General features: G+C 37.8%; 1 protein-coding gene and 1 pseudogene across 1 annotated transcript; one reads left to right on the top strand and one right to left on the bottom strand.

The window, feature by feature from the left end:
* Window positions 1–3: 3 nt before the first annotated feature.
* Window positions 4–3663, top strand: LOC114572858 (uncharacterized; annotated as a pseudogene).
* A 6231-nt stretch (window positions 3664–9894) lies between these two features.
* On the bottom strand, window positions 9895–14981 carry LOC114572857 (uncharacterized). Its single transcript, XM_028604639.1, has 8 exons — window positions 14821–14981; window positions 13236–13325; window positions 12851–13069; window positions 12424–12555; window positions 12037–12204; window positions 11776–11912; window positions 10764–10875; window positions 9895–10095 (listed from the first exon to the last, which is right to left on the bottom strand). The coding sequence occupies exons 1-8, from the start codon at window positions 14830–14832 to the stop codon at window positions 9895–9897; spliced, it is 1071 nt and encodes a 356-aa protein (XP_028460440.1). The 5' UTR covers window positions 14833–14981.
* Window positions 14982–15842: the final 861 nt, after the last annotated feature.

Here is a 15842-nt window from a genome sequence, read left to right as displayed (position 1 = left end):
TCCTTTGACAGTCAAAAGGCCAGCTTAGAGGTCTTTGAAATGAGTAGCAAAAGCCACTGTGTTCCTTGACTCAACGGACACAGTGATCAATTTTGCACTGCATTTCAAAGGTAATATTTGTTGTATGAAAGTCACACAAATGGACTCAGCCCCATAATAGTGCAAATATACATAAAACAGTTTTATGGAATTAATTGTTGTCTGTTTTCACATCTGCAGCCAGCTCCTCAGCCGCAACACCTACTACTAAAGAGCCCATCAGTGTGCTTTTGAAAAAGTACAAGATCTTTTCAACCAAAGATATAGTAAGCATACGTTCAAACACTTTTTATTATTATCAAATTAATAAATTATGTATCTTATGTACCCATCAACCATAAGATTATGACACTTTAACAAAACTAGCTTTCAACAGGAGGAAGTCAGAATTATCCAACTGTGTAATGTGCATGCATATGTGCCCACTTCTTTCAGAGGAGGCCGGAGGTACTGGAAGGCTCCCCTACCAGTCCATTGTGAATAACGATGATGTAACAATCAAAGTTGCTGGGCTGCCCATTGGACTTCACATCAAGAAGCCCTCCTTCACGGAAGAAACCAATTAGAGGCCATTTTGGCAGCTGCTGAGCAAATTTCATTTGAAATAAGTAAGTGATATTAACAGTGGCTGTTGTCTTTCTTCACTTGTGTTCCTGCAGACCATTTGGCTCTATGCAAAGTTGGGAAAATAAGTTAATCTAAAGAATAATACAGGCCTTCATGTGAGTCTTTGTTATGCTGGGCCATTGCAGACATCCAGAACAGCTTTATTGCATTTATGCCTTTGACAGTTTGTAAAGATTGTTACAATATTCCTCAGTTGAGTTTTTCTATACATTATGGGGGTGGCAGTAGCTCAGTCTGTAGGGGAGTTGCTGGTTGCTGGTTCAAGTCCCAGCATGGACCAGTACAGAGTGGGATTGCAGATCTAGAGATGCCAGTTCTTGGGCACTGCCAGCAAGGCACTTCCCCCACCCCCTACCCGCAGCCCACTCACTCTGACTCTCCATTTGTGCATGAATAGGTCCTGAGCATGTTGTGTGTGTTTTCAGGCCAGTGTGTAGTGATTTCTAACAAACAGAGTGTAAATTGTAATTTCCCCACTGGGGATCAATAAACAGTATAAATTAATTAAAATTATAGTATAAACACGTTTTCTAAAAGGCACCTCTTCAGAATATCCTGTAAGTGTTTAGTTAAATGTGACTGGGATGGCCCTTGGCAATGGTTTACATTTTTCATGCTCATTAAACTATTAACTATAAACTATTAAACTAATCTTCATTGATACTGCTATGTGATTATTTGTTCTCCAGTAATGAAGACCAATTATTTGTTATGCTCATATTACACACATGTTTTCCTTTTTTCCCAAACATATCAATTAGATACAGCACAATGCAAACCCCACTGACATACAGTGGAATGTCCGAGCACATGGACGCAGAAGGTCTGGAGTAATAAAACATTATTACCTCCTGGGAACTATGGGTGATCTTTTAAAAGGCAATCAACCCTCCCAACTGCTGGAGATCAATAAAAATATGAATTAAAAATTGAATTAAATTTAAATGAATATTTAACATTAAACTTAAGAAGCACATTTCACTACATATGTAACTTTTGTAATTCAACTCATTACACAGCATATTTGACCCTGTCCACATGTCTGATGTAAAATTATATGATGAAATTTTCACCTTTGTGTCATGGTTGAATGTCTTTTAAATCAACAGACAGTTTGCATCCAAAAGAAGTCAGTGGAACAGATCTTTGAGGCTATGTGTGGAAATGGTATTTCTTGCAATCTTAATACATTTGAAAAACAATTGCTACAAATCATTTACTTTGTTTGAAAATTACAATATATAGATACAATATTTATCCAAGTGACATTAAACAGTTTCTATAAGCTTGGTATCCTGATCATTTCACACTTTGAATTGGCTGTTGAGATTTAGATTTAGATGTTTACTATAACCATTGACAGTATAAATGCTAAATTAAAATTTTTAATTAAGATTCAAAATTTGCATCTAGAAAGATGTTATTGTGTTTTTTTTTTTATGTTCTTTAGGTGCACAGCAGATGGAAGGAGAGTCCTCAGAAACAGCCACTAATGTAGCCATTGTGATGACTGAAGATGAAGGTATCTGTGTCAAACTGTGGTTATATATATTTAAGAAGTCCAATTGATACTAATAATGCCTTTTTCAAGCAGCAAAGATAAAAACAAGTAATTTCAACAGATTACAATACTGCAATATGTTTCACAATTACAATTACACAGGTGAAAACTGGTTGAATTGGATTGAACCTAAAATGCATTTGATTTGGGTGCAGTCCAGTGGAAAAAAAAGTTGAAACAACTGAAAATAAAATATAAGAACAAAGGTTCTGACATGAAAATTAGGGATATTTCCATGTACAACTAAAAGGCCAGGCCTGTTATCTATGGGGGAAAAAACGACAGTTTTGTGTTTTTGACCATGGTAACGGTTATGCTGTGATAAACTGAGGTGCAGGTCACCTGATAAAAAGGTGTCACTAAATAATTACTTAAATTATCTCCCCATTTAACATTTTCAGAAATTATTTTTCATTTCCAGCCCCTCAGCTAGCCTCGTGAGACCCGTCCTGATCTGGCGAGCTCCAGTTTTCCACTCGAGATCAGTCTGGTATCTTGAGGCAGAGAATATTGGGCCGATAGCCAAGCGACCGGGCCAATCAGCGTTGGTTTTGAGGCGGGTTGGGTGGTGATAGACAGATGGTTTATCCAATCAGCTAACCAGTATTATCAAACAGCGGTAGCCCTAATTCTGTTAGCCGCTCGCTAATGCTTTTTCTCTTGGATCCTTCTTTTTGGAATATGGTCCGGGAACCTGAAATGGTGCCTTTTTTTCCTAAATTCTTTACACAAGCGGTAAATCTCCTTTACCGACATGTTGCTTGCATGCTGAGCTAACGAGCTATGCTTTGCCTGCAGCAGCAGGGGTGGGCTTGTGGTTGTATTTTCATACGCTCGTGGATCTGATTGGTTGATTTGGCCCGTCTATCACCAACATAGGTGATAGACAGATGGTTTATCAATCAGCTAACCAGTATTTCCGCCCCTTCCCAAAAGTTCTCCAACGGAAAGTTCCCAGATGGATATGCCGAGCAAATGCGGCGATCCATCTGGCGAATCAGGTTACCCCTCAGCCCCTCTGATTGTCAAACCAGCGCAATTTAAATGTCAACTGGGCTCCACAGTCTTTTTCTGACTTATTTTATTGTTATTTAATTTTGCTTGGTGTTTAACCGTTAAAAAAATCAGGGAGATTTTCATTTGGCAAAAGTTGTAAATGAAATGGCTGCCTTAGAGACATTGTTTTATATATGTTAATGATTTCAACTAACTGGCTTCACTTCAAAATATTTATGTTTTTCTTTCTCGGGTAGATGGAGGCAATTTGTGCTGTGTCTGCCGCATACATTTTGACGACCAGAAGAAGAATGCTACAAAGAAGTGGCGTTCATGGTCTCAGTGCTCAGTGTGTCAATCATGGTCCCACACTGCCTGTGGTTTTAAAAAGAAGCATGTGCCTTCATTGCCAGGGTCAACACACCATGCAAACACCCTGATTTCTAGTAGTCTATATCTAGGTCCATTGCCACCGAAAAATTCCACGGATAGCCATCATTTCAGCTGATGTCCATCCCCTTCCTGTTTCTTTGTGTTGGCAGTAGTTTTTGTGTTCTCTGCAGGGTAAATCCAGACAGCTAGCTAGACTGTCTGTCCAATCTGACTTTTCTGTTGAATACAAATATTTACGTCTTTAACGTACAAGTTTGAGGTTTTTACTGTGTTGATGGCCCCCACTGCATCTCTACAAACACACACACTCCGTTTAAAAAGAACCCTGGAGTGTTTGGTGGAAAAGTCGGCTTGAGTGAAAGCTCATTTGAACTCTGGTGCATGTCTGTCTGGTTGGCCGGCAGCCTTGAGTTGACACGTGATTTAAAGCCTGTTAACATTTATTAGGTGCCTGTTCATCATTTTCATTAAAATAGGCTCCTTGTGAATCTTGCCTCTACATGCCTTTGGATTACACTTATATATTTTAATTTACCCTAGTTAAAATTCTTTGTACTTTATTGTTGTTTATTGGCTCCATCAATGTGGTCCCTTTCAAACCGTACAATGTGGGGAACATTTAAAGTTATATTGTACTGAATTGAGTACACATGTTGGAAATAAAAGGTATCCTATTTCTCAGTTTCATTATTGGCACCTATTCAATACCCAGGGTCACTGTATGATTTGATGTTTTACATAACTTAAACTTATTTTCCACAGTCCTACTACCCAGACTGTTAAAATTTCCTTGTTTATTGTCACTAGTAGGTATTTTGCAAAATTGATACTGAAAAGAGGGTTTATGTCAAAGGGATTAGTAAACTTGTGAAAACGTGGGCATACAGTTGGAAGACTACACTTTATTTCTAATTTAAAAATAAATTAAAAAATAATGGTTGGATTTTCAAATGTGCAGCATGACATTAAGTATCAAAAGAAAATATGAAAAGTACAATTGATACATCAACAAGATAGAAGAAGAAAAGCTACAAGCAAAGAAAGGAAAAAAAAAACATAAGATAAAGATACAGAAACGTAAGTACACTACACAACACAACCCAACAGCTAGCACAAGACAACCATTGTTTTCATTGGTTGCTATGGACGCTACTTTAGCTGAGGCTGAAACCATAGAGGCTGAAACCAGCTAGCTTGCATCATGGCTTGCATGACGTACTTCCGCTCACAAGTATTCTTTACTGTCACGTGTTAAGCTTTTCTTTCTAACGTTTTAGAAAAATATGAAAGTGTCGTGACAACTCAACAATATGACGTGTTTATGTTAAGGATATCCGTTTTAATTATTATCCATCGATTCTGAGAAGTACATTTTATTCGTCAGTTTGGATAGCGGAAGCTGAGGGGCGTTCGAATCATGGTTAGAGCTGTCCGCCGTGGATGGGCTCCATTCCGTTTCAAATTGCCGCCGGTCGGCCGCAACCCACATCCAAATGCCACTAGACTATATCTCTATTAAGAAAAGCGTTTAATAACCTGTGATTGTAAAATTTTATTTATGTCATTTGATTGTATACTTAAAAAGAATATGTCGCTGGGGATATGCTACTTAATATTAAATCAGCGTTCTTGAAACATAAAACAATTTCTACATTAAGTAGGCCTACCATCTGGTTGGATTTTACAGTAGGCTAAATAGGCTATGCTAGATTTGCCAAACATAGCTGAAGCATTTAGTTGCTCACAGTGACAGGGTGTTGGAAGGAGGAAAATGTTAAGAGAAAAACTAAATATTTGCCTTTTGTAAAGCTCAAAATAAAAATTTCAATGGAGGAATAGCCTACAGAGAATAGAACAGGGCCTAGGGCTACACTATGTGTCCTCTTGGTTTTGAATAACACTAATAATACACGTTTGATTTACAACCCTAATAGCAGCATTAACATAATAGCCTATGCCATGTGTGTCCCAAACAGAAATAAACTGTGTGTGTGTGTGTGTGTGTGTGTGTGTGTGTGTGTGTGTGTGTTAAATATTTTTACACAGTCAGAAACAAACAAACAAACAAAAAGCTTCATTTTATATATTAAGCCTTGAAAGTGCTCTCTGAAAGAGTGCACCTGCTAGCTTGTGTCTGTGAAATGAGAAAATTAAAACTTTGTTGTAGAGTTGAACCAAATACATTGTTGGAAAGGTCTTGTCCTGGAGAGTAACATATGTTAGTATAAAGATTCTTCATGGCTCCTGCTTTGAATGACCCGCCCTTTGAAACATCCCTCTGGTGCATGTTTAAATGCTTGTAATTCAGTAACAAAAGGGTTAGAGACATGGGACCAAGTGTTATAAAAAAAGCTATTGGCCTCATCTATCAAGTCATTATAGTCAACAACTGGGGGTGGTGTCAAATACTGTTAAAATGTAATTTAATTAATTTTAACCAATTTAACAATTACATATTTGAAATATGATTACATAGATGCGTTTACTATACACCTAAACCCCTCACTCTACTCTCATCTCAATATTTACAACCTCCAATTCTAAGAAAAACTGTAATGTTTTAAAAACTACAACTCCCTGTAGCCACGCCCATGTAGCTTGATACAAATCAGCACTACAGTTGTAGTTCTTCTGGTTTGCAAATTAGGGTTGTAAACTAGGGTTCTGAAAAAAATATATATCTACTGAATATTTCAAATATCTAGTAAATCCGAATTAGTAATTACACAGCATCTAGATGTTCTGTTATGAAAAAATGTATATGTTGGTTTATTTCAGAAATATAGAGCTCAACATTGACTACCCACTTTTTGAATGGCTCTGCTTCGGAAGTGTTTTTTTCCCCATTCGAAAATAGCTGATAGAAAGTTTTAAGCCTGTAACCATGACAACCAGCTACAGATGAATAGTGAGCATAAACCATTTGATTCGGCAAAAAAAAAAAAAAACATTTTGAAACGGCAAGAAAAGGCATATATATCTATGGAAAAGGCAAAGGTAGCCGTTCGTATTTTTTGCGGGGGTAAACGTTTCTATGGTAACAGCGAGATTGGACAATCAGAGACGTTGCTGTTACGCGTAACATTGTGGGTAGTGTTGTTTTTTCAATGTACTTCCGAAAACCTTCTGCTACCAAAGATTGAAAAAAACTTTATTTAAGTATCCTTCTTAGAAAAACATACTGTACAGATACAATATTATGGTTAAGTGTTAAGTGTAATCATTCAAAACACCAAAGCTGGCTATACATTGAGTACAACAACGCTTTAAAAAGTTACTTAGACAGCAGCTTCGACAAAAAAGTGTTTATTTATTGTCCAAAAACAGCTTGTTTCAATATTTTTTTTTGGTTCACATTGGCAGGACTGTTCAGAGCTCAAGAAAAACAAACATGGATTTTTTTGCAGTTAGACTAATCAACTAATCAGCAACACAGCATCAATTAGATCCTGATCAGTTACAATGAAAACACACAGAACCTAAACTGTCAGTTTGTTGAATTTTGGTTAGCGCTGAATTAAGGAGACATTTTGAATGATAAATAACCAAAGCATACAAGCCTGCTCAAACTATTCATTAAAAACCAGGAAGCAGCAAACCAGCCCTAGTTATGAGTGCTTACAGTGCTAGTTGCTGTCATTATCATCATCATCATCATCATCATCATCATCATCATCATCGTATACCAGTGTCTGTATGCTTGACATGGGGAGGTCCTGAGACAGGTAGGGGTTTCTGGGGCGACATAACTACATGTTGCAGGAACAATGTCTGGTACATGTTGGTGAAACATCACAGTGGCATGATGTAGCTTTCTTTCCAGCTGTTTGAGACGTTGGATTAGAGCAGCTTTTGCACCAGGCTGCTCTGTGTCATTGATGGCAGAGCACAGAAAGGCATGCTGCTGATTGAGGTGTTCAGTTACAGTTCTCATTTCCTGGTAAAGCATGTGCTTTTCCTCAGCTGCCCGTGTCCTCATATGTAAGACATCAATTCCACGCCTTTTCAGACTCCTTGAAACATCATCTTCTTCAATCTAGTAGAAGACATAAGGAAACAAAGTGCTATCTCATGTTAGCAGGTGGTTGATGAAAATGATTTCCAGGTAGTTGTGGTTACTAAGCGGTTGTCAGATGGTTACTAGAGTGATTGCAGTGTGGTTACTAGGTTTAGGTAACTAGACTTACAGTCTCATCAGAGCAGAAGTAGACAGGCCAAGAGGGATCGCATGCTTCCTGAAAATCAATTGTTGCAGGAAGATGCTCATCTCGCGGTGGCCACTGAATACGGTTGTATTCCTTGATTGCTTGTCTCAGTCTCTTGTTGGCTACCTGCTTGGACAGTCTAATGGCAATGCCCTGCCCATCTGAAACAAAGTTAGAAAACACACATGCAAAGAAATTAATTAGTTTGTATTATGGTCCTTTGAAAAGTTAAAATTCAAATCTTAAAATTCTATCTACTTATTTTATCTACTTATCCTAGAGCTGGGCAATATATCAATATTATATTGTCTTAGATTTTGGATATCGTAATATCATAAAATGACATAAGTGTTGTCTTTTCCTGGTTTTAAAGGCTGCATTACAGTAAAGTGATGTCATTTCTGAACTTACCAGACTGTTGTAACTGTTCTATTATTTGCCTTTACCCACTTATTCGTTATATCCACATTACTGATGATTATTTATCATATATTATATTTTATCATTTATCTAAAATCTCATTGTGTAAATATTCTGTGAAAGCATCAATAGTTAACACGACACTATCGTTGTGGTATTGATATTTTGGTCAAAAATATCGTGATATTTGATTTTCTCCATATTGCCCAGCCCTAACTTATCCACAGCACTTTACCTGGATATTTTCTTTTCAGATAGAGGAGGACTGCTCTCTCCCTTGATTCAGTTCTTGCCTTGCATATAAGTTGGCCTCTGAGGTCACTGTCAACATCTTTAAGGGTAGACTGGAAGTCGAAATCAGATTCTTTCCATCTTCTCCCAATGCGGTGTTTTGTTTCCATGTTCAGCAGAGAGTTCTCAATTCTACAATGGTCATCAAGTAAATATTATTAAATGTTATTTAGACACTTGATCAGAGAACAGCAACAGACAGATACAGCCTACTTACTCTGTTCCATCCTCCATGTACAACTCACGAGTTCCAGATCTATACATTACAAGAAGTACAGCACAAGAATTCAGTAGTTACCTACCAGAAATCATTACTGTGGTACACCTGACCAAACACTGTAGAAGTTATAAGGAACTGGTACTGCAGCATTATAGCAACTCTTCATTTATAACAGGAATCTTCAACAGGGGGTCTTCAGAGTCAATGCGGTGGGGGGGTCTTAAAATGAATCCAACATATTATGAGTTGAGCTGCTTATAGGTGGGCCTATAGGTAATTAATAAAAACGTTGGAAGAGTTCCTAAAAATATGCTGTTATTGTCTCACTCCTAGCTATGTAATCACACCTAGTCTTCCATGTTGAAGCACATCAGTAGGTTACTTAAAGATGGGTGTAATTACTATATAGTCTTACATCAACACATTGAAGTCTTACTTGAACTTGTAGAACTGAATCAGCTTGGTGATGTAGTCCCTTTTCCATCTACAGACAGTGTCTGGAGAACAGATAAAGACATTACTACTGCTATAATAAAGCGCTTAATTTCATGTTACTTCTTTACCCTCACAGTTTACAGGATTGTCTTTCATTACTGTACATGGAAAGGTAAGTATAACATATTTGCAATAGTCTTTGTTAATAATATTCATGACCTTATTACAATATTAAAGACATTCACACATTCACTTCAGTTGCATACGTATTGGTTTCTGTTTCTGTTGGGCTAGTTTGATCTCCCTTTTCTTCCATCTCTCCATGTCTCGCTCAGAAACCAACACTAGGCAACAACAAAATAACAGGAAACAAGACAATTAAAAATAAAAACAGTCATTGCTACATACTCACAAAATAAACGTAAATGGAATCTAAAATTCTTCCATTCACAACTATTGTTGACTGCTTCTTATGTGCAGGGTTTACCTGGTGCCTCTCTGATGACAGATGAGATGTCTTCTTGAGCGAGAATTGATATTTTCTCTGCTCTGTCTAATCTTTGCAGGAGCTGGACCTCTGTAAAGAAAGTTTAATGTACTGATGCTTACCAATTTGTGTGCGATCAGCTTAACTCCAAAATATATCAAATGTTTAGACATTAAACCACTTGGCACAGTGGTAACACTGAACAACAAATTTAGACAGGTTATACAGCAGTGGACAAACCCAGGTCAGTTGATTTCCTCCGTCCATAATGTAAAAGGGCATCAGTCAGCAGGTCAAGGCGGTGAGATGGAGTCATCTCCTTTGTGACTCTGGCAAATCTTCGGAGGAAAGACCACAGCCTTTCCATTCCTTCCCCATCTGTGAGCCCAAACCCTTCAAGCCGCCTGGTGCTGTACTTGATCTGTGATTAAAGCAAAGTCTTAGAATATCACATGCACTGGCACTAAGCATTATCCTACTACAGTGGAAACTGCTTATCGTGATCATGGTTACACCCTGACCTTTCAGACTTGAAGGGCTTGGGGCAGGAGAGGGCCCTGATACAGTTTATGTTATTTTAAATCAGTAGCAAAACTGTCCATTTCATTACTTTATATTAATGTAATAATTATAGAAATTAGATGTTAATCAGCATAAAAAATAAACAAAAATAAAACAAATTTGCTTATAACAATCAACTTACAGTTATTAACTTGACCTGGAGAGATATGAACACTGTAAGCGGTTTCCAATATATCACTAAAAAGTGCATCTCTGAAACAAGTCAAACACTAGGTGGGGGGAAATGTTAGAATAAAGATTACTTTAAGGCATTTGTACTTATCTCAGGTGTACAGTGGATAGACATTAAAAATGGAGGCCAAAAAGAGAGCAAATTATGAATTTACCTGGCAGGGCAATTTGTGTCCATAAATGTGAAAAGCTGGTATGCGGCCAAGGAGATGTTTTGTGGTATGCCCTCCCGGTTTCTAATTGAACACAGTATGGCATAATTTTGAGTTAATTTGTCAAGGTCTTTAATCGAATCAATAATTCAGTTTTACACACACAAAAAAAAAAAGTACTTACACGCAAATGTGAGGCAACAACACAGGCAATGTCATAGACTACTCTGAGGTGTATGTTCTTGTCCTCACGTCTTCGAAGAAGCTCATCAATGACATACAGAGGATAGGCTAATCTATTTCAACACAAAAATATGAATAATCAAACACTTCATACTGAGGAAAAGTGAAGACTTAATAAGGACACTCAAAATCATACAAACATATAAATAAAATGAAAATTAGAATGGTGGCAAGGTTTAAATTTTGCAATATTTTGAAATCTCCCATATACATTCCATGAGATTCATATTTGGTGATTGAAAAAAAATGTATAAGCTGTTTCCCAATTCAAGGTCTGCAGCCTTCGAAGGCTGCCACTGTAGACCGAATGGCTTATGTTAGGTTCATGTTATCCTACGCATTGAATATTGACTGAGTCAGTAGTAGGGCTGGGCGATAAAACGATAACAATATGTCTCGCAATGACACGTAATCAATATCAATAGAAAATGCGGCTGATAAAACGTTTCATAACTTGTTTTTCTTCATCAGAAGAAACCAGAGGTTGTGAAGCAAGTTTGGCTGCATGAACAAAGGTACTCACTCTCTGGTAACCTAGCAATGTAGGGAGTGACACTCTAACAGCCAATCATGTAACAGTATCAAGTTTGGTTCCGCCACATCACTGTCTCGTGTTCTTCAATAACAGAACTGGCGTGGGTGATAAGTGGAAAGTGAGTGCCGCAGTGAGCGAGGAAATTGTTGATAAAACAAAGTCAGTATGGCAGTTTTTGGGGATTTTATAATTCTGACCGTAGACAGACCAATGTCATCAGACCGTCGTCTCCACCAACACCGGTAATACCACAAACTTGTTTTACCACCGTAGCCGCGCTCCTGGTCCTTATTTTAAATAGGTCATAAAAAAATATCAATAATTATCAATATCGACCGATATGAAACACTTATATCATGATACAGTTTTCAGCCATATCGCCCAGCCCTAGTCAATAGTCATAAATGTCACTACTTGCTTTTCTCCTTGGCTCATGTTGACAAACATTAGCGGCATTTCATGACGACAGGAAGCTCCAAACCCTCCTGTAACATCAAGTTTCTTTGCTTGTTGTTGGGACCTCAGAACATTGCCAGCCTTGAAGTTACTGCAGTCCTAAAGATTTAAGGAACTATTAGATTTATGAGCAGAATAATGGTCTTCTTCCAGGAGTTACATTTAACATTTCATGGACTCAGATTTTTCAGTCCTAATACAGAATTCTGCAACTGTGACTAACCTCGTTAGGCTTTGAGCTGTCAGGATGTGAAAGAAGGCATTCCTCTACATCGTTTTCATCAACAAACATGCGGGTTCCATGAAATGGCTCAACCACACTTGTCCCTGAGCTTTGCTTCCGCACAAGGCCAAAGTTGGCATCCAATGTCACTATCATATCTCCATCTGCCTGGGAAACAAACATTTACAGTAATCCTGGTTAATCTCATACAGCCTTCATAAATGCAGGTTGTACCAGAGAACACCTGGTTGATACGCTCATACTAATATTGTCACTATTTTATTATAATACCTTATACAACAATTAACTGATTTTGCGATATAAATTTAATGCCAAAAGGTCAAATATAGTTAATCAAACAATAACCATGCTAGAACTACAACCAACCTTTGGAAATGCTGGGCATGTGGTCCCATCATCTAAGTGTGGGCAAACATCTACCAAACTTCTTTGTCGAAAGTGGTAATGCCTAAACTGGGATATGGATTCTCCCACCAGGGCTCTGTAGAGTGCGATAACCTACAGTATAAGCAGCATTTTCACATAAGTGAAAACCTTTACTTTTCATACAATTACACTTCCTAAATAAAGTCCAAGGTGATGGTAAGACATTATTTTTATAGAAAAATATCAATAATAACTTTGCATGTAACTATATAATCCTAGACAGTTCCATAAATAATAATGATGCAGTACAATCAAAGTAAAAGGTCCAATTGTCACATCTATGCGGACTGGTCAGTCTTCCATGAAAGTAACTAAAATCTTCACTTCACAAACATGACTTCTAACTGACCTCTGCAAACTGACTTACCTCTGCAAGTGTAAGGTTGTTTTTCCAGCGTAGGGTGTTGCAAAAACCCTCAACAGAAACCTGACACTCGAGTGACAGACAAACAAAAAGCTCTAGCAGAGGGATGGAAAAAGGCTGTCTGGGGCTTGTCGGCTGTTGCTGGCCAGAGCCCATACCGTAGCAGAGTGCAGGCTTCTGGTTCACACACACACATATTGACAGTGACGGTGCAGAGCTGTCCTGCCAAATAAAAAGAGGGAAATAAAATAAAAACATAACAAAGTACTACTATAGAGACACATACATTACTCCACATTTAATAGGACTGGATTCCTCAACTTTAAAATTAAATACATTACATACACATTTTTTCAATGTAAAATGACAAACCTGTGCTGATAATTACTTTCATGTCCTTCATGTACACAGCATGGGTGCTATGGCCTTCAGGTAAGTATAGGAATAACCCCAGGGAAAACGGCTCATAGTAGGCATTCTGTAAGAAAGATTCATAGCTCTAGGAAAGTTTTTAAAACAACAGACTGAAGACACAAATAATTGATACAACACAGTGCTAAAATATTACCATAACAATTTAAAATTACTTTGAGTTAGTTATATCTGTATGTATGACTGCATGCTATTATTCTTACATTCCACTTATCAGGTAGGTGCAGTGAATTTCTGTGAGTCCTCTTCAGACAAGCCTCACAAAAGACTGCAGTTGTGCTGCACTCAATGCACCTATAATCAGCATCTTCTAGGCAGACAACACACTGCGTAGCGATTGGTGCTGAACATTCAAATGACACCTTAAGCATGTCATCCTTGACTGCATCCCAGGCATGAATCTCTCTCTTCTTTGCCTTACTGTATGCAGTCTCAGAACATGAACTAGGTGCCACATCATCAGATTCAACCTGAGGTGTAACAGATGTGGAAGGGTCTGAAGGATGGGTCTGTTTGGTGCTGGGTTGGGAAGACCTTGACTAAGGTAAGAAACCTTTGCACGACCAGCGATACACCTCCTCGCCACCTTAATCTTAACGCTCCTGAAGCGTGCACTCTTAATAGCTTTTCCCATATCTGAAATCAAAATATTTGGCAATTATTTATTATTTAATAATGTAAAGTGCACTCCTTGCTGGAATGAGGAATATGTGATAGATAGATAGATAGATAGATAGATAGATAGATAGATAAGCACAAAGAGTGTGCTTTTGGGTACTATTATTATTTATTTTTATTTCACTCAATAGGCGTATGGTATAGCGTTATTGAAGCGTTAATGAGCAGCTACATGCAATAGGCCTTACTATTTACACTGTGAACAGTGTGGAAAAAACTACTCTTTACACTGTGAACAGTGTGGAAAACTACTTACTTTCAAGCTAATGGGGACATTTACTAAAACAAAACATGCTAATTAGTAACGTTTTATGCTAACGTAACGAATGTAGGCTAATAATACAATAACGTTAGCTAACGCAATTGCAAAAATTATTTCATGTCAACACTAATGTCACGCTACACGATATATGCAATAGGCCTTACTATTTACACTGTGTACATTGTGGAAAATTACTTAATTTCAAGCTAATGGGGTCATTTTCTAAAACAAAACATGCTAATTAGTAACATTTATGCTAACTTAAAGCAAGTAGGCTAATAATAGAATAACGTTAAACTTACGTGCAGTTTAGTGTCCCAAATTATGTTCAAAAAACTGAGTGTCCCAAATGAAGAGGGTCTTATTTGAGACAAGTTATGGTAATGGTTATGGTTAAGATTATGGTAGCACAGGTGGTTTAGCAGGTTCATAGTTAATTAAGGACGTTGTATGGGGAATTTGGGACACTTAACTGCACGTATACCATAACGTTCTCATGTCAACATTAATGTCACGCCATCATAAAAAAACAAATTCTGTATTGTTTTCGCTTATTGACTAAATAATCACAGTTTAAAGGCTCTCATTTTAATGGTCTTACCTGTGTATACATATGCCGTTATCCAACAGACTTCCGGTTAGCGGCGACCTGGATTGCTCTGGGATTGGATCTGGAGTCTTCTCGTGTATTTATCCGTGATTAACCATGCGAATGGATGATAACAGCCCTCTGAGCCTACCAGTAGGCGCAGCAGGCCCCTGCTGACCCATATCTATGAGGCTGATAACCACTGATAACGCCCATTCAATCCAATGATAACATTCGAAGCGGGTGGATTTTGCCACAAAGCTGGTTCAGAGAACAAATCCGATGTGTAGGCCTTGGTGTCTGCCATGTTGGAGCAGCACGTGGGATACTGATTCGTAATCTTAAGAAAAACACAAAAACATAGTAGAAAGTAGATCCAGTGACCACAATGATTTAACATCATAAAATGTTTCTTTGAGCTTCCTTTATTCAAGTACTCAAGTACAATTCTGAGGTACTTGTACTTTACTTAATAAGTATTTCTATTTTGTGCTACTTTATACTTCTAGTACACCACATTTCAAAGCGAAATATAGTAATGTACATCTACTCCACTACATTTATTTGACATCTATATTTACTAGTTACTTTTCAAATTAAGATTACATAAAAAAATAACAATTTTAAACAAAATGATTGTGATGACCCCTCTGCTCCACTAGGTGTGTTTTTGCAGGATCTGGGTCAATGCAAAGGGTCTCGTCAACTTCATGAACCACACCTGGGCCCGGTGTCGGATATAAAAGCTCATCACCTTTCCACAGAGTGTTTGCTCTTCCCTCACTCCAGCTGTCTTTTTGGTTTTGCTTGTTACAGACATTTCCGCTCACCCGTACACGACTGATTACCAACTTCCACATTTCTTCTGTTTTGATTCCGGTTTCTGTAAATAAATGCCTATTCTACGCTAATACTCCGTCTAGTCTCCCGTCTTTGTTGCTGCCTATGAGCCTGTTTGTGACAAATCGGGGCTCGTCCATTTCTGTTGTTTTGTTGGTAAGTTTTGTTTGTGCCTTAGGTAGCAGCAGGCACAT

Source organism: Perca flavescens, chromosome 18 (genome assembly GCF_004354835.1).
Source record: "Perca flavescens isolate YP-PL-M2 chromosome 18, PFLA_1.0, whole genome shotgun sequence".
Taxonomy (NCBI): Eukaryota; Metazoa; Chordata; class Actinopteri; order Perciformes; family Percidae; genus Perca; species Perca flavescens.
This window is presented reverse-complemented; position numbering and strand designations above follow the sequence as displayed.

Coding starts and splice junctions, on each gene's coding strand:
- LOC114572857 (XM_028604639.1), bottom strand. Junction 13,070..13,235: donor TGTACATGAAGGACATGAAA/GTAATTATCAGC, acceptor TTTATTTGGCAG/GACAGCTCTGCACCGTCACT. Junction 11,913..12,036: donor ACAGCTCAAAGCCTAACGAG/GTTAGTCACAGT, acceptor TTAAATCTTTAG/GACTGCAGTAACTTCAAGGC.